The 26,275-nt window shown below is 57.1% G+C and overlaps 1 protein-coding gene across 3 annotated transcripts; it reads left to right on the forward strand.

Annotated features, from left to right (window-relative positions):
• Positions 1-65: 65 nt before the first annotated feature.
• TMEM63B (transmembrane protein 63B) lies at positions 66-24,494 on the forward strand. 3 transcript variants are annotated; one of them, XM_058734096.1, is made up of 24 exons: positions 66-188; positions 6,808-6,990; positions 7,281-7,360; positions 7,623-7,664; positions 8,642-8,732; positions 10,165-10,202; positions 11,134-11,276; positions 11,389-11,440; positions 11,899-12,007; positions 12,674-12,744; positions 15,641-15,721; positions 16,196-16,319; positions 17,208-17,341; positions 17,484-17,621; positions 17,746-17,899; positions 18,805-18,911; positions 19,179-19,265; positions 19,469-19,534; positions 20,832-20,994; positions 21,562-21,667; positions 22,653-22,820; positions 23,056-23,171; positions 23,327-23,407; positions 23,680-24,494. In XM_058734096.1, exons 2-24 carry the CDS (start codon positions 6,832-6,834, stop codon positions 23,869-23,871), a joined length of 2,502 nt encoding a protein of 833 aa, XP_058590079.1. In that variant the 5' UTR covers positions 66-188; positions 6,808-6,831; the 3' UTR covers positions 23,872-24,494. The 3 variants fall into 3 exon arrangements, with proteins under 3 accessions (XP_058590079.1, XP_058590082.1, XP_058590080.1); XM_058734097.1 differs by lacking the exon at positions 66-188 and adding an exon at positions 2,459-2,477; XM_058734099.1 differs by lacking the exon at positions 7,623-7,664.
• Positions 24,495-26,275: the final 1,781 nt, after the last annotated feature.

The following is a 26,275-nucleotide window of genomic DNA, read 5'->3' on the forward strand; positions in this document are numbered from 1 at the left end:
GGTGGGACCTGTGCGGCCCCGCCCCCTCCTCATCCCCCTCCCTCCTCCCGCTCCCCCTCCCCCAGACACTGCCGCGGCCGCCGCAGGAGCCCGGAGCTCGAGCCGCCCAGCGACTCCCCCTCCCCCTCCCCCAGCCCCGCCCCGCCCCAACCCGGGGCTCCAAGCCGGAGCCGAGTCTGCGCCTGGGGGTAAGTACGCGACCCTTCCCCAACCCCTTCTCTTTTCTTTGAGGCTCCTACCACCACCCAAAGAAAACCCCAGACTCAGCTACGTGTCCCCTCCCTTCAACCTCCTGCGGGACCCAGAGGTGCCCGGGCCCGCGGGACCCAGTGGTGCCGCGCGCTGCCCCCAACCTCGTACCATCCAGAGCCAAATGCGAGTCCTCTGACCCCTGCCGAGGGTCCAGATGTGCACCGCCGTCTGTCCCCACCCCTAGGGAGATCCCGAGGGGTGGGACCCCCGCCCCCGGCCCCCAAGCGCCACTCTTCTCCCACCTGCCGGGTCCAGGTGCGCGTCCCCCCCGCATGCCGCTCCAGGGTTCCAGCTGCGCCCCCATCAGCTCGCCGCCGCTGTGGGGAACCTGCCGCCCCCGCCCCCGAGTTTTGGATTCCAGGGTCGCCAAGTCCAATGTCCTCGGTCTCTTTTATCTTTTCTCCTGTTCCCGGGGCCGAGAACCACCCACCCCCCCAAGCCTGCCCGGGGCAGGGGTTCGGGCTCGGACAAGGGCAGGGTTCGCGGGTGCTGGCTGGAGGCCGGCCGCTGCCCCCAGCCCGTCTGGGGACTGGTCTCGGGCTGAAGAGGCGACTGGCCCCGGGAGCGTGTCCTCTCCTTGCGCCCCGCACAGTGCAGTTCATTCATGAGCCGCCCGGGCCTGCGTTGGAGGGTGCGGTGGGGAAAGGCTTCAGAGGCGGAACAAGGAGTGGGGCAAAGGCCCTGTTGGGGGGAGGGGGCGCGCTTTGTCCCTCCTGGCCTTCTTGACCGTCTAGCGAGGACAGTCCCAAAGATTTGGCGCCTTGCTCCTCAGAAGAGAAGGTCGCTTGGGAAGTGGAGAGGAGAGGTCAGAGGGGCCAGCTGCCCTTGGGGCTCTGTGCTGCCACCTGCCTGGGTCCCCTGGGGGGAGCTCTGGCCGCTCAGCACTCCACTTCCTTGCGGGGCAGGAGGGTCTGGGCTTCTGTACCCAATACCACTCTCTACCCTTTCCCTGGGTCTGCCCGGGGAAAAATGAGGCTGTGCTCAACCCCTCTTGAGTAGGGACCCCCAGTCTTGCTTCCCAGGCCGTGAGAGGAGAGGAGTGGGAGTGTCTACCAGGCTTCCAGCCCTGGTTGTGCTGGCAGCGTGACTGTCCTCCAGGGCACCAGAGGGTCCAGGCCCTGGCTTGCACCAGGTGGCACAAGCTGGGGCCTGCTGTTGGCTCATCCAACTCAGTCTTGGCCTATGGTTGGGTGGTGGGTGGGGATGTGGCAAGGCAGAAGGCAGGTGGTGAGTAGCTAAAGGTAGTTAGGGAAGCTAACCCCCTTTTGGACATCCTACAAGTTCCCTCCGATTATGAGTCTTGGAGACCTCAGTTCAAATTCCAGATCTGCTATTCTTTAGCTGTGTGACCTTGACAAGTTACTTAACCTGTCTGAACCTTAGTTTTAATTAAAAAGTGCATTTACTACCACCTCCTTACGAGATTTATCATGAGGATCAACTAGATAACACAGGTAAAGAGCCTGGCACCCTGCCTCATTGTTGATCAATAACGGGTTCTCTTCTCTAAACTTCTGACCCATCTTGGCATAACATCACCCTCCTGGGCTCCCACCTTTCTGGTCTGCTACAGATGGATTGGATATGTCTGAAGAGTCTGGGAACACTCCCTGCCACTCAGCGGCAGAATCCTGAAGGCCATATAAACCCTTTAGTCTAAACAAGAAGCCCATCCTGACTGAGGGGCTCTGTCACGTTAAAGTCTGTTTTCCTTTATTTTGATTTTTACCAGTTTTCCTTCACTAAACCAACCCCTTTTATGCCAACACTTTATTAATAACAGTACCTAATATTTTTAGAATCTGTCATGTGCCTTGAACTGTATTAAGAGCTTTACATAAGTCATCTTGTTTAGTTCTCAAAACAACCACACAACTGAATTGTGATTCCCATTTACTGATGAGGGAACTGAGGCCCAGGGTGGTGAAGTAATTTGCCCAGGTCAGTAGCCAGCTCTGTCTCATCCTAGATAAAGCCTGAAATCACAGTCCCACAGTCTGAGTGGGAGGGTCTGGCAGCCACAGGCAAGAAGGAGGGCAAACAGGTAGAAATAGGGTGTGGCATTTTTCCAGAGCTGGAGCTGGCAGCCCCCACCCCCACCAGGTCCCTGATGGAAGCTTCTCCTCCGGCCAGGGCAGCAGCATGCGGTAGTCAAGACCACACACTTAAGCCGGACTGCCTGGGTCCATATCTGGATCTGTGACAGACTGACTGTGTGACATCGGGCAAGTTCTGCACCCTCTCTGTACCTCGGTATCTTCTCAGGGTTGTGATGGCTAGTAAATGAGCTAACATGTGTAAAGCACTAAGAACAGTGCCTGGCACAGAAGAAGAGGGAAATCAATATTTGATAAATGCATTCTTTTCCTACTAGTTTTTTTTTTAATTTTTTAATGTTTATTTATTTTTGAGAGAGAGAGAGAGAGAGAGACAGAGCACGAGTGGGGGAGGGGCAGAGAGAGAGGGAAACACAGAATCAAAAGCAGGCTCTAGGCTCTGAGCTGTCAGCACAGAGCCCGACTCCAGCTCCAACTCCGGAACGGTGAGATCATGACCTGAACTGAAGTCGGAAGCATAAGGGACTGAGCCTTAAGACGTCCCTTTTCCTGCTACTATTTATCCTCTTTTGCAGATACTTTTTAAAAAAAAAAAAATTTTTTTTAACGTTTATTTATTTTTGAGACAGGGAGAGACAGCCTGAACGGAGGAGGGTCAGAGAGAGAGGGAGACACAGAATCGGAAACAGGCTCCAGGCTCTGAGCTGTCAGCACAGAGCCTGACGCAGGGCTCGAACTCACGGACCGTGAGATCATGACCTGAGCCGAAATCAGATGCACAACCAACTGAGCCACCCAGGCGCCCCTGCAGATACTTTTTTTGCCCATCCCTGTGAAGCTTGGAGGGGTGGAGCAAGGATATTAATACCTCTTTGCTACAGTTTGGAAGACTGAGGCCCAGGTTACATAGTAGCAGAACTGGCCCACATCATCATCCCCTCCCTTCAGAACACACAGCCTTCCTGATCCCAAGCCCTAAATGAAATCTTCCCAAGTAACTCTGGAAGAAAAAACTTTTACCTTCTAACTCCCTCACCCTCACCATGCACACGCTTTTTAATGGTAACATAACAACCTTTAGATAGCTAGAACTAAAATCCTCCGCCATTTTGGGGGCGCCTGGGTGGCTCAGTCGGTTGGGCGTCCGACTTCGGCTCAGGTCAAGATCTCACGGTTCATGAGTTCGAGCCCCGCGTTGGGCTCTGTGCAGACAGCTCAGGGCCTGGAGCCTGCCTCGGATCTGTGTCTCTCCCTCTCTCTCTGCTCCTGTCCTGCTCACACTCTGTCTCTCTCTCAATTTTTTAAAAATTTAAATAAATAAATAAAATCCTCCTCCACTTTCTACATACTGCCAGCTAAAGTCTCAGTGTCAGACTAGAGAAATTCCAGGATACACCTGGCCCAGGGGATGAACTGCCGCCTCACTTAGTCCTCCCCCCAAATATTCCACCTCAGTTTCTTCCACCCTCCCAGCTGCTCTCCCTAAAAGCTTTGAGCAGCTGCCCTAGGTGAAGTTCAGCCCCCCCGCAACCCTGCCCCCCACAATTAGGAGCACCAAGGAACCCAGTGAGCCTGAAGAGCCACTGGCCCTGACTCCACACTTTACCTGCCCTGTGACCTCATGTGAGTCGCTTCTCCTTCTCTCTCCCTGCGCCCCTGCTTCCTCCCCTGTAAAGAGGGGATAGTGATCTGATCCAGCAAGTACCTTGCCTTCCTTGGGGGTCAGGGGTAAGATCAATGCAGTTGTTGGGGGAGGGAGGGAGTACTTTGTGACTGTAAAGAGGGAAGCAGCAGATAGACACCATAATTTCAGTTACTAAGCATCTACCTGGACCTTCACCCAGCCTATGGGGCCCCCTTACTGCAGAAGCTTGCAGAACGTTCCACCTTCTTTCAGTGTGGACAGGACTGGGTGGGGGGGGTGGTGCGTGGTACTCCAGGGGTTTGTACCCATTGCATTCTGGTCTGATGGAGCCTTGGAGTTGGGGAGAGAGACAGGCAAAAACTAGGAATGGGCTCTCTTGATTGCTGGAGTATACTGGAGTGGGGGGCGGGGGCCACTAATTCAGAGGGCTGCCAACCATCACAGACCCAAGATCCAAGATACCTATACCTACCTTTAACCTCCACTTTAACCCTGGTACCGCAGGGTTCTACACACCTCACGTTTACATATCCAAGCTTCTAGGCACACCCACACACCCCCCAACTTATACACCAGTCTCCTACCTCCCCCCCAACACACACACACACACATCAACACATGTCTGCACACCTAAACATACACATTCCCACAATGCTCTAGTATTCTCTAGCTGGAGAATGAGCATTTATGAAACTTCTGTGTTTTGCGGAGTCCTGTTCTAGGCACATCAGAAAAGCATGGTGCCCGGAACAGTGTTCTAGCTTTAGAAGGAAGTTGACCTAGGTTTGAACTCCATCATTTTATGAGCAGTGTGACTTAGGGAAAGTTATTTAACCTCTCTGAGCCCCTGTGCTCTCATCTTAAAATGGCAATAAGATCCAACTCATTGTCCAGGATTAAACGAAATTGTGTATGTATTATTCTTGAAACAGTGGGTACTAGATAAGTGACGCCTGTTGTAATTACTAAATTCATGGGGTTTTGGGGTTTTTTTAAGGCAACTTGGGCTGGAAGGGAAGAGGGAGGCATAAACACTGGGCAGTTACCACTTTAGCCTTCTTAATACAGGCTTTTCAGAGACTCCCTGGGACCAAGTGAAACATATAAACAACCACAGCTTCCCCCTCCACTTGAGAGTTGGTGCCTCTTCCCCTGCAGTTGAAGTGTCAGGAAGGGGAAAACCAGGGATCGGTGGGCAGGAGAAACCCTCTGAGTCCCCCCAAGGGGCTAGGGGATGCTTGCTGCCAGAGTTACAGTCACTGATTCTCGGTTTGTTGTTCTCTCTCTTTGTCTGGTTTCCTCTCTTCCCTAGGGACCCCCACCCCCACCCCAGGCAGAGTTTCAGTGTTGTCAGCAGAAGGGGCCCCCAGGGGCCCCCAGTAGGACGGGGTGGAGCAGCGTGCCTCGGCCACACTTCTCCACCGTAGGAGCCTCCCCAGAGCCCTGCCAGGTTCCGTCCCCAGACACTCCCAGAACCCAGGTATCCGGGCTGGCTGCCCCTTCCCTCCTCCTCCCCGCCCCACCCACCCAGCCCAAAGAGGGCCGGGCAGCCCGGCAGTGGGCAGTGGCGGGGAACTGGGCTGGAGGGCAGTACCCTGGCTGCCGGGGACTTGGGCAGGTTAAGAGGCCCCTGCCCACTCTCTCTTCCTTTGCCAATGGAAAAGCTCGCTGGAGGGCACAGCATTCCCAGCCTGCCCTACTCCGGAGGCAGGAACAGGGCACTCTGGGAGTTGTAGTTCTCACACCACTCAGGTGACCCCTGTGCTGAGATCGTTGGAGAGGTGAGGAAGCTGGAGGGGAGGAGCTGCTTCCAAGGCAGGGAAAAAGGAATGAGGGTAAGCAGGAGTGACTGGGACCAGGCAGATAACACAAACCCAGAAGTCCTAACTTTTTAACTGACTTCCCACTCTGACCCCATCCTCAGGTCCCTACTCTGAGGACAGAGAGCCAGTTCTGAAGCTGAGCATCTTTTTTTTCCTTGTTGTTGTTGTTGTTGTTTAATGTTTTTATTTATTTTTGGGACAGAGAAGACAGAGCATGAGCAGGGGAGGGGCAGAGAGAGAGGGAGATACAGAATCCGAAGCAGGCTCCAGGCTCCCAGCTGTCAGCACAGAGCCCGACACGGGCTCGAACTCACAGACTATGAGATCATGACCTGAGCCAAAGCTGGACGCTCGACCGACTGAGCCACCCAGGCACCCCCCTTTTTTTCCTTTGTTTTGAAGCCAGTTATATTGAGAAAGTGATTAACAGTGCCGAAATCTCTAAGCAGATGAAATCATGCCATTTTTCTAATAGAGGTAGAAAGAGAAGATCAGGATGAGGTAGCTGGTTCCTGACTCATCTTCCCCTGGCCTCCTGACCCCCACCTTTTAGCCTTGAACCCTCAGACCTAAGACCTCTCCCCATCTTCCCTCATGTCTCTGCCTGAGACAGAGAGAGAGGGAGAGAGAGGCAGAAAGAGAAAGCAAGCATGAAAGTGAATGTGTGTGTGTGTGTGTGTGTGTGTGTGTGTGTGTGTGTGTGTGTTTGGAGAGTGTTTGTGTGTGTGTATGGAGGTGGTGGGAGGTAGGCAGCAGAGACTCACAACTTCCAACTTAGAAAAACCAGTCTCCCCAGTGCAGATCTGGGCCAAGTTCCCCAGACCCTGGGTGGGGTCTCGGCCTCAGAGCCAATGAAGGTAAATCCATGTGACTCAACCCTCCCCTCCCCAGGCCCTTATCTCTGGAAGCCAGTGCTTCCCCCCACCCAGGCAGCCGGTGATCTGCCCTCACTCCCTCTCCCCGTGCTCATGCTGGGAGCCATGAGGGGGACAGGGGATGAGCCCAGCTGACCATGGTGCTCTCTGCTCAGGAGGACCATGCGGCAGTAGCAGCCATGCTGCCCTTCCTTCTGGCCACCCTGGGCACCACGGCCCTCAACAACAGCAACCCTAAGGACTACTGCTACAGTGCCCGAATCCGCAGCACCGTCCTGCAGGGCCTGCCCTTTGGGGGTGTCCCCACCGTGCTGGCTCTTGACTTCATGTGCTTCCTTGTGAGTGCCCACACATGCCCCCCCCTCCACCCCCCATACCTGGCATCCACACCCTGTACCTAGCTAGCTAACACCTGCAGCTCTAACCACTCTTCCACCTGACCCTGACTCCCCAGGCTTAACTATGGGAGGGATCCGTGTCACGCAGCCCAAGCCTAGCCTCTGACCATTCACCCAAGCCAGGGTCAGCCCTTTCTAAGGCCAGATCCCAGCCCCTCTGCCCCTGCCCTCCAGGCTAGTCCCATGGGTGGACGGTCTCTCTACCTGCCAACCATTCCCTCTGCCCACAGGCACTGCTGTTCTTGTTCTCCATTCTCCGGAAGGTGGCTTGGGACTATGGGCGGCTGGCCTTGGTGACAGATGCAGACAGGTAAGGGTTGGGGACTCTGCCTCACCCCTGCACACATACACATGCACACTCACTGTCACTCACTCAACACACACCCATCACTCCTCGGGGATAGGAAAGAGCCAGCCCTCTCTCATCCCCCTTTGTCAGGGGGATGAAGAGGGACCAGTCCCAGAACAGCCATGGGGGACATGAAGGCCTACAGTTGGATCTGTGTCCTTTGTCAGTCCCCCGGGACCCTCCCCCACCTCCCCTGTTAACCCTGTCTGTTCTCTGTCCCCAGGCTTCGGCGGCGGCAGGAGAGGGAGCGAGTGGAACAGGAATAGTATGTGGGGCACCTGCCCCCTCATCCCCACTAAACCAGCTTTCTCTTTTCTTCTCTCATGCTTCTTTTCTCTTCCTGCCTCGTTACTGGTTTCTCTTTGCAGTTTTCTCCTCTGCAGGCTCATGTTTCGGACTAACGCAGGCGGTGTGCTTTGCAGAGCAGGGGACTCCCAACTTGTCTCTGCCTCGCTCCCCCATCTCTCCCTCTGGCTTTCTGCCTGGGAGAGGCCCCTCCCCATGTGCCTGGCTCTCTCCATGGTGGCCGGTGGCCAGGCTGGAGGGGCTGTCCTCCCGGAAACTCAGAGGACGCTCACCTGTTGGTCCCAGAGACAAGATTGGGTGTCCCCAGTGGCTTGCCATCCCCTAACAACTAATTCTTCATGTTTCAGGGTTCCCTGCTCACCCCTTCTGGAGGCCTGGGAGGGGGGGCCTCCCACCGAGCCCCGAGTCTGGCCTTTTGTGTCACATCATTGTCTCTGTCTATAGGACTGGCGTTGGAGTTGCAGCAGCTGCTGGGGTCAGGGAAGGGGGAGGATAGGGTCCCACCTGGGAGGCATCCCCCAGCCCCTGATCCCTCCAGCCCTTCTGGGGCTCTCCTAGTCCCTCCTTTCCTTCAGCTCCCCATTGCCCTGTGCATAATACTAGCTCTGTCGCCCCCCTATCCCGTCCCCTGCTGGTCAGCCCCAGAAATGCAGGGCCTCCTCACACTCTCGCTCCAGCCTCCAGGGAGTAAGATGAAGACACCCTTCTCCCTTCACTCACTGCCCTGCACTGGTGTGCCCTCCAGGTGCCCTGAAGGAAGGAGGTGCAATTAAGGGAGGCAGGGAGAAGGCAGGCGTTCGTCCCCGCTTCAGCCTCTGCGCTTTCTGTGCTTTGTCTAGCCCCTGGAGCTCTGGAGGGGGAGCCCCCCACTTCAGTCCTGCTCCCCAGGAGCTCAGACTCACCAGGCTCTCTGATCTCTCACCTCCCCACCCCCAGTGTGGCCTCAGCTATGCACGGGGACAGTCATGACCGGTATGAGCGTCTCACGTCTGTCTCCAGCTCCGTCGACTTTGACCAAAGAGACAATGTGAGTGCCCTCCCCCAGACTTGTTAGCCACCCGCTCCTTCTCCGGGGCAGGGGGCTTAGCAGCCTCTAGCCTCCAGTGATACAGAGTCAAGGACCTGGAATGTGGCCTTCTCCTCAGCAAGGGCAGTGCTCGTCTAAGAGCCACAGGATGGCCACCCAGACTCGCTCTGTACTCCACGCCAGCCTCCAAATCAGCACAGACCTAACATTGTGAATCTTTGCACCACTTTGCACCACGTAGAGCCCCACGCCCATCTCCACCTGTTAATCCCAAGGACCCCTTCTTCCTTAGGGTTTTAGAAGTAATGACAGGCCTTTCTGCCCCATGGAGCAAAAGCAGGAATTCATTGTGTTGCTCAGAGATTGCAGGCTGGTGGCCCTCGTCTAGATGGGGCCAGTTGTGGGTTGGGGCTGAGTGGCAGAGGTCCTTACAGATAAGGCGATTCGCAGCAGTCCCCGGACCCTCATGCACGCCAGACCCAGTACTCCAACATTACCTGCCTGGCCCCTGTCGTTCTGCCAGGGTGTGGGTCCTAGTCAGAACTCTAATCTTTAGGCCCTAGGCTGGCCCTGGGCAGTCCGGCTTGGGCTGGGTGGCCTGGGGGCAACAGCTCCTGTAGCAGCCATAGTAGAAGAAGCCTGTCAGCTTCCTGAGCTGGACTCACACCGGTAAGTGGCAAAGCAAAGCTATCACCCTTGCCCGCCAGAGGTGTCCACATGGTCCCCAGACTCAGGTGATGTTGGCAGCAGGCAGCACAGTCCTGCGTCTTAACTGGAAGCACCTCTGTCCCCGATCCTGTGTTAAGCCTGGACCTTCCACTGGTAGGAAGGTGAGGGAGGGTTCTCTCTGCCCAGCCCTCCCCCTTGTATCCCGACCCTGCTCTCAGTGGGGTCTCTGCTGCAGGTAGGCCTGGGGGCTTGAAGGTGGGAGACTGAAGCTCACAGGCACCCGGGGGTTGGTCCCTCTGGGCTGTATTGGAAGAAAGGTGGCAGGAACTCGGGAAGCCTGGCCTGCCCCTCTACTGTAGGCAGAGCCATGTTGCGGACTCTTCTTGTCTGGGTCTGGAGTCCCCACTGCCTCTCCTAGAACCCTGAATCCCACTCCTCCCTACCCTGACCCACACCGCTGCAGGCCTTCCTTTGGTTGCGCTGCCCCGTTGGCTCTTGGCGGGGATATGTAGCTCTGGACATGAGCATCCACAGATAACTCAGTTTGGCCTTAGTCCCTTTCTCCTTTGAAGGCTGGCACCTTCCCTCTCCCCCTCTGGGATGAGCTGCTTTCTTTGGGGGGTTGTGGAAGTTGTTCCAAGGTGAGCCCAGCCTGGAGGTGATTATGAGAATGCGGCAGGTGGGATTTGAGGGGGAAGGGAGGCTGGGGGTGGTGGGGTGGTGGGGGGCTCCAGCTGATAGCCCTCTGTCCCCCCCACTCCAGGGTTTCTGTTCCTGGCTGACAGCCATCTTCAGGATAAAGTAAGTGAACAGTCTTCAGGCTCTAAGGAAAGAGAGAAACAAAGAAAAACTTCAGAACCTGTTACTTCCCTACAAAATCCAGAGACCAGCAGCTTTGAGGGCCTTAGTGCTCCTAGCCAGCCCAGCACCCTCCTCCCTCCTCCAGGAGGCCAAGCCCTGGGGTCCTGGCCTCTGCTGTCCCCTGAGCTGGCCTCACTCTACCCCACGGTCTCCTGTATGCCCCCCTGCCTGGTGGGCCCGCTCTGCCCTCAGCTCTCCGCACCCCTGCCACCCTGTGAGGGCAGAGGCCAGAGCCCCCCCACCTCAGAGCCTCCGTGCAGCCAGCGGGGCGGGGGGCAGCAGGCAGGCTGGGAGCAGCCAGCCAGCAACAGGCAGGAGCCAGTGTCCAGCAGGCAGAAGTCAGGAGATCGAGCCAGAGTGCGGCAGGCAGGCAGTGAGCGCTGAGAGAGGCAGGAGGCCCAGACAGGTCAGCACCACCACTGCCCACGCCCCGGCCCCCAGGGCCCCTCCCCAGGTGCACCACATAATGTGATTCTCCAGCACCCATAAGGCGCTGCTCTATCCCCAGCCTCCGTCCTCCCTCCTGCTCCAACCTCTTCCATCAACCCACCCTCCCTTTCAACACCCCCTCTACTCCCGGCCCTTTCTTACCCTTTCTTCCTCTCTGCAATCTTCCCCTTTCCCCTCTGTTCCCCTCCTCTCTCTCCTCTTCTCCTTTCCCTCCCTGCATCCTTCCTTTCCTCCCTCCCCTTCCCTCTCCCTTTCTCATCCCCCCTCCCAATAATAGGGGGCCCAAAGACCCTAGCCCACCCCCAAACTGCTGCCAGACTGGCAGGGGCTAGGGTGGACTTGGGGGCTGGCAGGGCAGGCAAGCTGTGGCCCCTCTGCCACCCGGCCCTCACCTGATTCCTCTGCTGCCCCGGGCCTGCAGGGATGATGAGATCCGGGACAAATGTGGGGGCGATGCTGTGCACTACCTGTCCTTCCAGCGGCACATCATCGGGCTGCTGGTCGTCGTGGGCGTCCTCTCTGTGGGCATCGTGCTGCCTGTCAACTTCTCAGGGGACCTGCTGGGTCAGTGAAGGCTGGGATGGGTGGGGCGGGGAAGGGAGGAGAGGGGGCAGGAGGGCACGCGTCCTGACCCCAGCATCATCCTCTCCCTCTTCCTGCCCCCTCCCACCCCCAGAGAACAATGCCTACAGCTTCGGGAGAACCACCATTGCCAACCTGAAATCAGGGTAAGATTGGGAAGCCAGTCAGTGAGGTCAGAGTCCAGCTGTAATGAGAAGGGGTGCGAGGGGGAGCACTGTGGGGAGAGGTGGATGTGGGGCCCTGGGGACTTGGATTGGAGACAGAGTAGGTGGATGTCTGCTGGGAGTCCCCAGAGATGACCAGATAAAGAAGCTGCTGTGTGACCTCAGGCCAGGGAAAGATGGCAGGGGGTAGTTAGGGGACAGTGTAGCCAGTGCACAGGGCAGGGAGAGATGACCTCTTGGGGACATTTCAACTGCAGTGGAATAATGTTGGGACCCGGACGGTGTGAAGTATGGGGCCTGCCCTGTGAGGGGGCCAGTGCCAGAAGACCGCTGGCAGTAGAAGGGCCTTGAACCAGGGCTGAATTCACACCAGGAGGCTGGGCGCTGTCTGAGTGGGTTCCTGGCCCCAGTGGCTCCATGTACCCCTCTGCCCCACCCAGGAACAACCTGCTCTGGCTGCACACCTCCTTCGCCTTCCTGTACCTGCTGCTCACCGTCTACAGCATGCGTAGGCACACCTCTAAGATGCGCTACAAGGAGGACGACCTAGTGAGTAGAGCCCAGCCGGCCTGCCCCGCCCCCAGCCTCTTCCCTTCCCTCTGGGCCTCTCTCCCCTCGGCCCTAAGGGGTGTCAGTGCCAGGGTGAGGCCGCCTGGGTTGCATTCCGGGCTCAGCAACTCAAGAGCCCCTATGCTGCAAGTTCAGTTACCTCCCCAAGCCTCGCCTCCTGGTCTGTAAAATGAGACAACAGCAGAACCTTCCTAAGATGGGGGGCGTTGGCGGTGGGGGGGGGGGGGGGCGGGTAGATGATAGGAGGCGTGGAAATCACCCATGCTGTGCCTGGCCCTGGGGAAACAGCAGTGGTGATGCCATGCTTGGGATGCTCCCTCCCTCTCCGCATCCATCTACCAGCCCAGTACTGAATGCCCACCCCACAGCAGCCACGGTGCTGGGGCCGGGGCCTTGTGGCCTGAGGGTCAGAGTAGTACCCCCTCCCTCGCCCTGGATGACCCCTCAGGAGTGAGAGACCAAATGGCTCTTTCATTAAGCTCCTGCCTGATTTCAATTAGATGCACTCCCCTCCTTTCCCTGGAACCTGGTTTATCCCTAAGGCCTCCTCCCACCCAGCTGCTCCTCTCTGCTCACCATTCCCCACGCCCTCCTGGCATTCTCGAGCCTCCTCTGGAAGGTACATGCGCTCCCCTCTCACCCCAGGTGAAGCGGACTCTCTTCATCAATGGAATCTCCAAATATGCAGAGTCAGAAAAGATCAAGAAGCATTTTGAGTGAGTGGCCACTCCTACCCCCAACCCCAGGTCCTGTGGGCCCTTCTTCCGCCTTTCAACCCCTCAGACTTCTCACACCCTCCGGCTGAGGTCTGGGCTGCAGTGGGGTGGAGACTAGACCACTGAAGGATTACGTGACCCCAGGGCATTCTAGCACCAGGGCTGGGTGATAGCCACCCCCGCCCCCAACAGCAGGGGAAATATAAGAAATACTTGTAAAGTGAGAGAAGGAAGTGTATGTCACATCCCCTCCTTCCTCTCTCTCACCCCCCCCCCCCCCCCACTCTACCTCCCCTCTCAGCTTGAACTGGGTCATGGGTTGTTGGCCTGGGATCCAAGGGCCCTTCAAGGTGTGTGGCTTCAAAACCGTAGGTGACATTCTGGGGTTTGTGTGCAGATTGGCAGGGAGGAGCTCTTGGCTTTCAGTGGATCCTGGGGGGGGGGGGGGGGGGGGGGACCTGAGCTGCATGTGAGCTGCATGTGTTCTCAGGCTCTTTTCAGCTCTGGAGTTGTGTCTCAGAGGGGAAGGGGAATATACACCTCCAGGAGCTCCAGGTGGCCGGAATGGTCCGCATCCGGGATTAAGGATCCCGTCACACATTCATCTGTGTGCTCAGCAGACTTTCTCATGATATTAAGCCTTGGGACCATAGAAACGAATGAAAGATCATTGAGCTCTCTGGACGTTCACATGGTGGAGGTCAGCGTCAGGAGCTGGTCCAGGGTCTGATCAGAGATTGGTCTGAGGCCAGTCTGTGGCCAGAATTAGGAGTTGGCCAGTGGTCCTGATAAGGGACATTGGCAGTTTGGATCAGGGTTCAGTCTCTGCTCAGGATTGGGACTTAGTGAGGTCTGCATCCACAGCCAGTTGGCCTGGATCAGAAGCCAGTTCTTGTTCTGGATCAGAACAGGATTGGGAGTCAGCATCTGGCCGAGGTTAGATTGCAGACCCCTTTGTTGCAGGCAAATGAGTGGTTTGTGATCAGCATCAGCGGACAGATAATCATTCATTCAACATGCATTTATTATCACTTTCTGTACTCCAAGCATAAATAAATTAGAAACAGGCCCTGCCCACACAGAAGTTCAAGAACAGCGGTCAAAATTAGATCATCCTCAGTCAGTACGAGAGCGACTTGGGATCCTGTCTGGATTCCCAGCTGTGATCGGCATTAGGGGGCAGTCCGAGTCAGGATTAAGGACAGTGTGTGCTCAGAATTAGGTGGCATCTTAATATCACTGTCCTGTTGGGATCGGTTGTCAGCTTGTACTGGTTAGTCCTTTAATGACAAATCCTTCTTGAGCACCTGCCGGGCACCCGCCCTGGAGGGGGACCTAGGGTTACAGCAGTAAACAAAGAAAGCAAGCCCCTGCCCTTGTCCGCTGGCATTCTGGTGGGCGAGACAGGTAATAAACAAACGAACTAGTAACAGACATTGTGTCGAGTAGGGGTGGGTGCCAGGAGGAAAACCAAAGCAGGGAGAGAAACAGAGTGAGGGAGTCAGGAAGGGCTGCTGTTTCCAGTGGGGGGGAGGGAGCGGCGGGGGGCATGCTGACAGGGCCCTGCACACAGTGAGGAAGTGAACCCCGCTAACCAAACATCCATTCAGCACACACTCATCGTACACCTACTGTGTGCTTCCTACCAGGGAGACAAAGGAGAACCAGGCCTGATGGGTGTCCGTGGGGAGCTCGTGGTTCAGGCTGTTTCAGGAGTCAATCTACAGTTTTGTTTAGGAAGCAGACTGTGATTAAAATTTAGTGGTCAGCCTCTAAGCAGGGTGGGGGGGAGACTGTGGTCCTAATTGGAGTTTGGGGGGGTCAAGGAGGTGAGCATCAGGGAACAGCCATCTCATGGATCCATTCGTTCAGCGCATGTTTATTGAGTACCTAGTATGTCTAAGCTGCTGGCCCAGGCCCGAGCACATGGTGATGAGTAGGGCTTGTGATCCAGGTCTGGGGTCTGTCTGAATTAGAGGACTGACCCAGCAGAATTAGGGAATATCCCGTGTGTAATATCAGAGAGCCTGCATGGCAGGGATTAAGGGGTTAGAGATTAGTCGGGTGAGAATGAGGGCTCAGCCTGCCACAGGGTTCCAGGCCCTTCCAAAGAGGAGCCCTAAAATGGTTAGAGTAACACCGTGTCGGGGGAAAAGTCTGTAGTGCATTTCAAGGACCGCATCCCAGATTTAAGTTTGCAAATTCTCGTGCTTTGGGGAACTAGATATTGTGCATCTGTTAACACTTGGTGGTTCTTCATTTAAAAAAATTTTTTAAAGATGGGGCTCAGTCTAGATTGGGGAGCAGGGAGCAGTGTGCGATGAGAAGTGAGAAGGAGCCGCAGGCACCCCTCGAGTCCTGCCAGGTACCAGCACCGAGAGTCACATATAGTCTCTCTCTGCTCAGTTTCAGGGCAAGGTGAGGGTCAGTCTCGGGTCAGGGTTAAAAGGTCAGTCTTGGGTCTGCAGACCGGGCCTTGGGTTGGTTGGGATCAGTTGGACCGTAAGGCAAGGCTAAGTGTTGGACTGTAACCAGGTATTCTGGAAACAGGGTTGAGAGAACAACCTGAGTAGAAACCGTTTCTCTCAACTGAAAGTTCAGAGCTCTGAACAAGAGTCAGACCACGGCCGTGGCCTCCCCTAGCACCGTGCGGGGGTGCACTCACATCCACGGTCATCATCGGGGTGTGCTCAAGGTCCCCGTGCCTCAAGGCTCCCCGCTGCTGCTCAGTTAAACACAGGGAGGAATTTCCAAGTTTCATTCTTACGGAGCTCCCATTTTTGTAGACCAGAAAGAGGGAGCTTGAATTGGGGGTGTATGTCTTCACGGTCGCGGCTGCAAGTCGGGGGCAGGTGGGCAGGGTCGCCACAGAAGATGATGGTGGACTGTATTTCAGGGAGGCCTATCCCAACTGCACGGTTCTTGAAGCCCGCCCGTGTTACAACGTGGCTCGCCTCATGTTCCTCGATGCAGAGAGGTAATGGGGGGGATGACACCTGGGGGCCCCTGCCTGTTATAGAGGGCATCTCAGCTGCCACAGGGGAACCTGGCTCCCCATCCAGGTGTTTCCCAGGGCATTTGATTTTAATTCAACCCCTGGGTTGCCTGTCAATCCAGCTCTGGAAAGAGCAAAGCCTGGAGGTTAGCGTTTGTTGCAAGAAGAAAGGAGCCCACCATCCCCACCCCGTCCAAGGACATCCCCTTCTCCAGCTACAGTATGAAAACTTTAGGCCAGACTATAGGAAGAATTTCTGGCCCTCAAGGGATGGGCGGGAAGACCCTGGAATGGGGACATATCTGAACCATACATTCTAAGCAGATCCAAGAGTAAGATCGCCCCCGTCCTCAGGGAGTGGACTTAGGTGGCCCCTCAGCTGGGCTCCCTACTCACCCTCCCAGCCATTCCTGGCCCCAGCTGGGTGGTGGGTGACTGGACCCCTGGATCCCGCAGGAAGAAGGCCGAGCGGGGAAAGCTCTACTTCACAAACCTCCAGAGCAAGGAGAATGTCCCCACCATGATCAACCCCAAGCCCTGTGGCCACCTCTGCTGCTGCGTGGTGCGAGGCTGTGAGCAGGTATGAGGTGACCTCAGGCCCCCAAAGCTCCTGCTGGATACGGGGAGGGGTTGGACAGATCTTGGGAAGACAGATCACAGTAGAAATGGGCACATTCCAGGTGCGTGTCCCACGACCCCGGGAACACACACACACACACACACACACACACACACACACACACAAATGGGTCTTAAACATAAACAGCCAAAGGTAAGGGACGCCTGGGTGGCTCAGTCAGTTAAGTGTCTGACTTAGGCTCAGGTTATGGTCTCACGGTTCGGTTCTTGAGTTCAAGCCCCGCATCAGGCTCACTGCTATCAATGCAGAGCCTGCTTCGGATCCTTTGTCCCCCTCTCTCTGCCCCTTCCCCTCTCTCTCTCTCTCCCCTCTCCCTCCCTCCCCTCAAAAATAAATAAAAAACACCAACGGTAAACAGACTCCCTGAGGAGGCAAGGCCATGCGGCCCGGGGGCTGGAGGTAGGGTGCCAGGATGGGGAGCAGGGCGCAACCCTCCCTCAGTAGGTCCCCACCTGTTCCTACAGTCCTTGAAGCTCCAGTTCCACTACTGGGTTTGTACCCATCCCTCCAGTGACCAAGTTTTCAGGGCCCAAGTCAGAAGAGGTCAGCCAAGAGGACAGTGCTGTGGTGTATTTACTAGCTCTGTGGCTTTAGGCGAGTTTTCTGACTGCTCTGTGCTGCTCTGTGCCTCAGTTTCCTCATCTGTAGGATGGAGCTAATTGTACCTACCTTGGGCTTATGAGGATTACAAGTTAACACATAGAAAGCCTAAAGCAGTACCTGGCCCGTAGTAAGCCCTGGGGCAGCGCCGCTGGGCATGGTGGGGACCAGCCCGGCTCTCTGACCAGAACCTTCGCCTCACCTGCCCCCCCCCCCCCCCACCGGCAGGTGGAGGCCATTGAGTACTACACGAAGCTGGAGCAGAAGCTGAAAGAGGACTACAAGCGGGAGAAGGAGAAGGTGAACGAGAAGCCTCTTGGCATGGCCTTTGTCACCTTCCACAATGAGACCATCACCGCCATGTGAGCCCCTGCCCTGCCTGCCCAGCCCAGTCCTTGCCCCCCACCGACCAGCCGGGGCTCCCGGGTCCCCACGCTCACGGCCAGCTGTCGGCAGTGGGGTCCCCAGCGGCTGGCGCCCTGGTAACCGGTGCCCGTCCCCCAGCATCCTGAAGGACTTCAACGTGTGTAAGTGCCAGGGCTGCACCTGCCGCGGGGAGCCACGTTCCTCGTCCTGCAGCGAGTCCCTGCACATCTCCAACTGGACCGTGTCGTATGCCCCCGACCCCCAGAACATCTACTGGTGAGCGCTGGGGTGGCAGGGGCATGTTCCGTGCGGCCTGCTGGCTCCAGGGGGTAGAGGGGAGGTGTCTCCGGGAACCATCAGCATGCGGTCCCCAGGATGACCCTCTCCCCTGCCTTCCCAGGGAGCACCTGTCCATCCGAGGCTTCATCTGGTGGCTGCGCTGCCTGGTCATCAATGTCGTCCTCTTCATCCTCCTCTTCTTCCTCACCACCCCGGCCATCATCATCACCACCATGGACAAGTTCAACGTCACCAAGCCTGTGGAGTACCTCAATGTGAGGCCCTGCCCCGCCCCACCCCTCTATGCTGTGTCAGGAGACACAGATGCCGGGCCTCGAATCCCTCTTCGGGGGGAATCCAGAACACCCTCCTGCCCAGTCTGGCTCCTCTCCTGCTTTTCTAGCCCAGCCGCACCAAGCACTCCCACACGACCACGGGCTGTAAAGCCCTCTGTGAACTTCCCTGGGGCTCCCTGCCACCTTCTCCTAGCAGAGACCACCCTTGGGTTTGCACACATCTGGAGAGACACCGGGGAAGAGAGAGAGCCCAGGGCCAGTCCCTTCTCATCCCCCAGTCTCTCCGACAAACGAATGGAGGTTCAGACTACATCACTGGCTTCCAAACTCAGATTCTGGTGCCTTTATCAAAAAGACTCTTACGTGAAACCCAGTGTGGAAAAGCAAGGCTGCTCAGATGGCAACAGAGTGACGGTCACTTCCACCAGCTCTCCCCTCACCTCTCCTGCCACGCACACGGCGTACCTCCTTGGAGTCTCAAAGTCCAAAGGAAGATAGTTTAAAAAATTACTGACTGATAAGAGCACAATACATAAGACCCGGTTTTTCTGGGTTCAGATTCCACCCCCCTTCACTCCTCACTAGCCGGGTAACCTACTGAATCTCCTTTTGCCTTAGTTTCCTCATCTGTAAAATGGGGTAATATCGTGAGGATCAATACACGTAAAGCATGTGATCAATGCTGGGTACTTAGTAGGTACTCAGCAAGTGCTAACTACTGATGCTGTTCATAAGACCCTGGCCCCCACAGGTTCTGGACGTCTGTCATGGGGCCCTGAGAGCTGCGGGGCCTGGGGCTCAGTGGGGGAGGGGGCCGATAAGCAAAGCAAGCGGGACCGGGGCCGCTGCCCCTGCCTGAAACGCAGCCCCGTGCCCCACTGCAGAACCCCATCATCACTCAGTTCTTCCCCACCCTGCTGCTGTGGTGCTTCTCGGCCCTGCTCCCCACCATTGTCTACTACTCGGCCTTCTTCGAAGCTCACTGGACACGGTGAGACCCTTCACACTCACTGCACTCTGGCCCTCCTAGGTGTGCACCCGTCCCCCCACCCCCACCCTGCCGCCCCCAGGCAGCCCTTTCCCCTTCAGCCTCGCCGCCCCAGGCGGCCCCAGAGCTGCTGGGGAAGGGATGCTGGCCAGCATCCTCACCCTGGGCGGCCCCCATCCCAGTGGGGCCTCCTGTGATGCCATCCTGGTTAGGGGAGCAGGCGTGGGGGGCTGGTTCTCCTGACCTCTGCCCCCGTGCCCCCTGCCCCAGCTCCGGGGAGAACAGGACCACCATGCACAAATGCTACACCTTCCTCATCTTCATGGTGCTGCTCCTGCCCTCACTGGGACTGAGCAGGTAGGTCGCAGACGATGGGATGGGAGATGGCGTGGGGGTGTTGCAGGGTGGGCAAGGGGAACGGTCCAGGCTCCTACCTCCCTCGCAGAGCGGGGGGACCCAGGTCTGGGGGGGCATCCCCAGAGGCTCACGGACTAGACTCCTCCCCTGGTGTTCTGGGCCATTCCAGCCTCCCACCACACCTCTCCACTCCTCCTCTCCAGCCTGGACCTCTTCTTCCGCTGGCTCTTTGACAAGAAATTCTTGGCTGAGGCAGCTATTCGGTTTGAGTGAGTGACCTGGGCCCCCAGGGAAAGAGACCGGAGGGAGGGGGTGGGTATGCCTGGGACACACTGCCTTTCCCCATGGGAGGGTGCCTCGAAGCTTCCCACCCCCCCGCTGCAGGGAAGAGGAGGGGGCTTACAGGGTGTGGCAAGGTCATCCCAAAGCTTGCACACAGTGTCTCAGGTGTAGACGTGGGAGATATCCCTGGGTCTGTGTTGGGGCTCATTCTCTGGGAACCCCTCTAGAGGTCACCTTCAAAGTGTATTTGGGGCTTTAGGACCCACACTGGGGCATTTCTCTGACCGTCTCTAGAGCTTGTATTCTAGGACTAACTGTGGGAGGCGAGTTTCACTCAGGAGGTTTGGAAAGGTGTCTGTAGTAGGATCTTGGCCATACTTTGGGAGTGATTTGGGTGTATCCCTGAAGGGCTCTGGAGCCCACACTTCTGAGTATTTATGGAAGGCTCTTGGGCTCCCAACTCTGGAGTATTTACGGGGAACTCTGGGGCTCATACTTTGGGATGTTTATGGGGCACAGGTTCTGGGAACACCTCTGAAGTTTCAGGCTCTTATCCAGAGGTGTGACTATGAAATTCTTTATGGAGCACCTTTTCTGGAAAGCCCTATGAAGCTGTTTGGGGGTGGGGGTGGGGGTGAGGGGCCACGTGCCATGGCTGTATATGTGGACACAAGCTCCAGGGGTCTTGCTCTAGGCCATCTGTGATCATCTTGGGCTCACACTTGGGGTATCACAGGCACTGACAAAAGTTCTTGGGCTCCCCCACTGAAGATCTTTGAGGAAGGGTCTCTGGAGCTTGTGTTCTGGAGGTGGCTGAGGCTCACGCTCTGGGGGTAATAACCATGGCTTAATTTAAGAGCTAAGGGGTAATTTCTGGGTATTCCTAGGGCTCACGCCCTTGGGGGTCTTTTAGGATCTCAGGGGGGTTGTCTGTGGAGACCTTGGACAGTCATACCCTGAACTCCGGTGGCCTCAGGGCTATGGAGCACTCTCCATGGGTCTTTATAGCACACAAGTTCTAGGCGCACTGCTGAGCTCACACTCCCAGGTTGCATCCACTCGCACTGAGGGTGTTGGAGGTGTCTGTTGAACACTCTGGCATCTGCCCCTGGGGTTCACACTCTGGGGGGAAGCGGGGGCACAGGTGCTTGAGAGCTGACCTGGGGTGTCCACATGGAGGAAGGCGCGTTGGGGGCGAAGGTGTGGTGTGCTCTCAGGCTGGCAGTGGGCAGGCCGCCGCCGGGTCTCCCAAGGGTGCAGTGCTGGAGCACTTGGTGCCTGCAGGTGCGTGTTCCTGCCCGACAACGGCGCCTTCTTCGTGAACTACGTCATTGCCTCAGCCTTTATCGGCAACGCCATGGACCTGCTGCGCATCCCAGGCCTGCTCATGTACATGATCCGGCTCTGCCTGGCGCGCTCTGCCGCGGAGAGGCGCAACGTGAAGCGGGTACGGCCGCCTGGGGCCGCAGTGGCCCGCACAGCGCCCCCTGGTGGGCCCAACCAGAAACAGTGGCAGTTCCGCTAGGGTGTGGGGACACAGGGGTGCCGGAAGTTGCAGGACCCAGTTCCGAGGCCTTGGGCTATCCCTTTACTTTCTGGAGCCTCAGTTTACCCATATGTGCGACGATGGATCAACATAGAGAACCCCGAAGGCACCTGCCAGTTCTGACAGTCTAGTATTCCCATGGGAGTTGGGGGAGGTCCGGGTCCCTAGACCTAGGGTCCCTGTGCCCTCACCCCACACGAGGTCTCTGGGCATCCCATTCCCAGGCCTACCAACCTACCAGCCCCTGATTTCTCAAAGAGCCCCCCCCCCCCCATGCCCCGTCACTGTACCCACCCTGACTCAGCCACAGCCCCTCTTTCCATCTGCTTTGCCCTACCCCACCCTGGATATTGGGTTCCTTTTCCCCACAGCTTCGTTCCTGGCCCCCTGCCCCCTCCCACCTGCCCTGTGCCCTTCTAGTCTGTCCCTCCCTTCCCTGAGCCACCCTCCTGCCCATCTCCCCCCCAGCATCAGGCCTACGAGTTCCAGTTTGGCGCAGCCTACGCCTGGATGATGTGCGTCTTCACGGTGGTCATGACCTACAGTATCACCTGCCCCATCATCGTGCCCTTCGGTAGGCACCGCCGCGCCGGGACCTGGGCCCTGCTCGGGGGGACCCAGGACCTCACCCGCTTCACTCCAGTAAGGCAGGCCGCCCTGAGTGGACAGGGCCCCGGCTGGGAGGCCGGCCCCTCGGGCCTCCCGCCCGGTCCCTGCCTCAGTCTGGGGCCGGGCCTGGGGGGAGGAGGGGGAAAACCATCTCAGCTCAGGTTGGCTCCAGCTGGTGTGCTGAGCCCCTGGGCAAAGCCACCCAACATGGCCATACTCATCCACACCAAGTGCCTTCACTCAACTGACATGCTCGGACACACATCACATACCCACAGAGGTATTCACACGTGCACACACACACACACACACACGCACACTGTCACTCCTACACAGCATCCGCGGGTACACGTGGACACAGTCCCATAAGCTCAGGAAAGACCTTTGGATTCCAGGGTGGGGTTGGACTCTTGCCACTCGCAGAGACCCACTGTAGCTGAACTGTGCGCCTTGGACAAGTCCCTCTTCCTTCTGAAATTTAGCAAAGTTTCTCTTCACCTGTTGCCCTACTAGTGACCTCTCCTTTCCCCCTGGTAACATCCTAACCCCTTAACCGCCCTCCCTGGTTATTGAAGGCTCCAAAATAACCCCTTTGTCCTCATTTGAAAGCTCCCATTCCCTCAGCCTCCAGGAAAACAGAACTTACCATCTAATTTATACCCATCTGTTTAGGGACAGGATAGAAAAAAACCGAGAAGGGTTTCAAGAGGAAGCTCATTGACCCAAATGAATGGACCTCTAATAGTAGGGTTTTTAGCGAGGGGCAGCAGAACAAAGCAGGGAAGCTGAGGAAGCAGACAGTCTGTGATCCTGCGATGGGCTTGGGGCTGGGGCAGGAGGAGGGAGGCCAGCCCTTGAGCGATCTCGGTAGGACTGGGACAACCTGTGACGGACACACCGAGGTCCGGTGGCGTTGGTTCCGAGGTCAGGGCCCGTGTGGCTTCCCCCAGGGCTCATGTACATGCTGCTGAAGCACCTGGTAGACAGGTACAATCTCTACTACGCCTACCTGCCGGCCAAGCTGGACAAGAAGATCCACTCAGGGGCCGTGAATCAGGTGGTGGCCGCACCCATCCTCTGCCTCTTCTGGCTGCTCTTCTTCTCCACCATGCGCACGGGTGAGGGTCACCCCCCCCCACATGCCTCAGGGAGCTGGGGGAGGGGGACCCCCATTCAGAGTCAAGGCAGAGCAAGCCATGGGAGGGTCCATGATGGCCAAGGGCCACAGGCAAGGAACCTGGGAGAAGCCACAGCACATGGAAACGTGGGGTTGCATTCAGAAGGTAGCGAAGGTGGGGGGGGGGTGCCCAGAGGAAAGGTAGCAGCCCCATCCTCTGCCCCCTCCCCCACCAGGGTTCCTAGCCCCCACGTCCATGTTCACATTCGTGGTCCTGGTCATCACCATCGTCATCTGTCTCTGCCACGTCTGCTTCGGACACTTCAAATACCTCAGTGCCCACAACTACAAGGTGTGGGGCCAGGGGGGCAGGGGATGGCTAAGGGCAGAAGCTCAAGGGGATGGGTGGGAGCTGAGGGCAGGGGTGCCAAGAGGGTGCAGGGTCATGATTGTGGCTGAGAGCCAAGGACATCTCCCCACTCCCTGACTCATTCTGGACCCCTCAAGATTGAGCACACGGAGACAGATACTGTGGACTCCAGAAGCAATGGACGGCCCCCCACTGCTGCCGCTGTCCCCAAATCTGCGGTGAGTGCCCCGATTCATGGCCAAAGGTGGGGAGGAGCCTCTGATTGAGGCTCGATCCAAAGTTGGGGGTTCCGTTAGTCCTTCAGAAAGTGAAGTCCATTCCAGACCCCAGAGGCAGGGAAAGATCTGGCTTCACTGAGGGGTCTGCCCACCTCTCCCTGGGGGGGGAAGATCACTGTCCCGCTTCCTGGAGACCCTGAGATTCCCCCAATCAACCCCTCGCCACCAGGAGCAGCTGTCCACCCTCACCCTCTACTCCTCTCCCCCTTCAGAAATACATCGCTCAGGTGCTGCAGGACTCAGAGGTGGACGGGGAAGGGGACGGGGGTCCTGGAAGCTCAGGGGATGAGCCCCCATTGTCCTCGTCCCAAGATGAGGAGCTGCTGATGCCACCTGATGGCCTCACGGACACAGACTTCCCGTCTTATGAGGACAGCCTCATAGAGAATGAGATTCACCAGTAAGGGGAGGGAGGGGCCCTGGAGGCCACGCCCTGCCCCCACCCGACCCACCCCCCCCCCCAACGGACACTAAAAACGCTAATAATTTATTAGATCTAAAGCCCCTTCCTCCCCCCATCCCCTGCTTTCATTAAGGTATTTAAACCTGGGGATTCCACCACTCTCCCCCCACCATGGAGGGAGGGAGGGAACCCCCCCAACCTCAGTGAGGAGAGCCCCGAGCCGGACCCGGGGCAAAGAGGGGTGCGGACAGGGTTCCCCCAGATCAGTGCCCCCCAGGCTAGTAGTATGGTCAGGAAGGGTTATTGAGAGCCAAGAGGGGTACCTGGTGCCATGGCTGGAGACCTGGGGGGGGGGGGGGGCAGGCATATCAGGGGCCACCCCCCCCCCAGTTCTTTCCTCCCCCCAAGGCCCCCTGGGATCTGGCACTCCAGGGAAATGGAGCCTCCAGGCCCTGTGGGTTGCATGAGAGGGGAGGGGCTGCTGAGTGGGAGGAAGAGTCAGGCCCCCAGCCAGGGAGGTGACCTAGGGGTGGGGGGTGGGTATGGCTGACACTGGAAAATGGGTTTTTGCACTGGTTTTTTTTTTTTTTTCCTTTAAAATAAAAACAAAAAGAAAAGCTCTGAGGCACGTGTCTGATTTGTGCTGCCGCCCCGGACACGTGGGCTAGGGACCAACCACCCTCCTGTATCTGGAAGATCTGTTTGGACCCCGGGGCAAGAGACTTCCTGTGCGGGACCTCAGTTTCCCCAGGGAGAGGAGAGAATGGGCCTGGGAGACTGCAGGGGAGTCTCAGGCAGGCGGAGCCTGCTGAGTTTACACCGCCACCCTGCTCTGGCATCTACTAGCTCTCAGCTCTGTCTTCACCCCCTGCCCGGAGGAAGCTGTAGGACCACTCAGTCTGAGGGACAGGGACACAAACCCACACACCCGAATCCCCAGGAGCCACACAGATGGGATGGAGATTCAGGGAGAAAGGCCATGCAAAACCACAGGTTCCCCACTGTCTTCTTGAAGACTTCCTGGAGGAGGAAGATCCCCAGAGGGCTGCTTCTAGAAAGGGGCTCAGCAGATGGCTCTGGCGGGTGAGAGAGGCCAGGAAATGGGGCCACAGTAGTCCCGCAAATAATGCCATTATTATTTGTTGTCATTGTTGCCATAACATATCGAGCAGTGATGTGCCTGGAATCCTGCTGAGTGACTATGTTACCTGTTTTAAAGCATTTTCTCCCCAGAGAGCTCACTCCAGGGGTCAGGCATGGGTTCACTGCGAGGCCCAGCGCCTAGCCCATAGGAAACACCCTATAAACGTCAACTGGAATTAATTCTGTGATCATTAATAGCACTTGCAACCCAGGTGTCATTTTCCCTCTTCTTGTGGAGGCTCAGGGAGGCTGCGGGGTTTGTCCAAGGTTACCGGCCTGAGAGGAATCTTGGAAAGCCCTTCTGAGAATCTCAGTGAGCTAGGCCCCCAGCCCGTCTGTCCCTTCCCCCTCAGGAGTGCCTGAGGCCCTGCCCGACAAGTCTCCTGCCCAGTCAAATCTCCCACATCCCCAGACCCAACTGTAATTCACTTTTTTTTTTAATGTTTATTTTTCTTTTTACATTTATTTATCTTTGAGAGACAGAGAGAGACAGAGCCCAAGTGAGGGAGGGGCAGAGAGGGAAGGAGACACAATCTGAAGCAGGCTCCAGGCTCTGAGCTGACAGCACAGAGCCCGACGTGAGGCTCGAACTCACACACCGCAAGACCATGACCTGGTCTTGGTCTAAGTCGGACACTTAACCGACCGAGCCACTCAGGTGCCCCTTTTAATGTTTATTTTTGAAAGAGAGGGAGACAGGGCATGAGCAGGGGAGGGGCAGAGAGAGCAGGAGACACAGAACTCGAAGCAGGCTCCAGGATCTGTGTTGTCAGCACAGAGCCCAGCATGGGGCTCAAGCTCACAAACCATGAGATCGTGACCTGAGCCGAAGTCACTGCTTGACCAACTGAGCCACCCAGGCGCCCCAGTAATCCACTTTTTGTAAGAAATTTCCTATGGCCACTCTAGCCCACCCCCGAGAGGCCCACCCAGCCACATGGTCGCATGCAACGTACATTGCGTGTGCAACGGGTCTCCTGTCTCCTGGAGAACCGAGAACTCTAGTCCTGGTTCTGTCACTAACGTGCTGCACGACCCTCGGAAAGCCGCCTCTCGTCTCTGAACCTATCTGCTCATTGATAAAACCAAGGAGTATGACCAAGTGACCCCAATGGCCCTGAACATCCAACCCATCCATTACCCACCACCCATCAGCAGGATCCCGAAAAGAAAGTGAGTCAAGGAACTCCCAGAGGAGAGAAGAGGAGAGACCCCAGGGGACCAGGCAGAGGAAGAGAAAAAGCAGATACCACAAAGGCTTA

This window comes from Neofelis nebulosa, chromosome 6 (genome assembly GCF_028018385.1).
Source record: "Neofelis nebulosa isolate mNeoNeb1 chromosome 6, mNeoNeb1.pri, whole genome shotgun sequence".
In the NCBI taxonomy this organism is placed as follows: domain Eukaryota; kingdom Metazoa; phylum Chordata; class Mammalia; order Carnivora; family Felidae; genus Neofelis; species Neofelis nebulosa.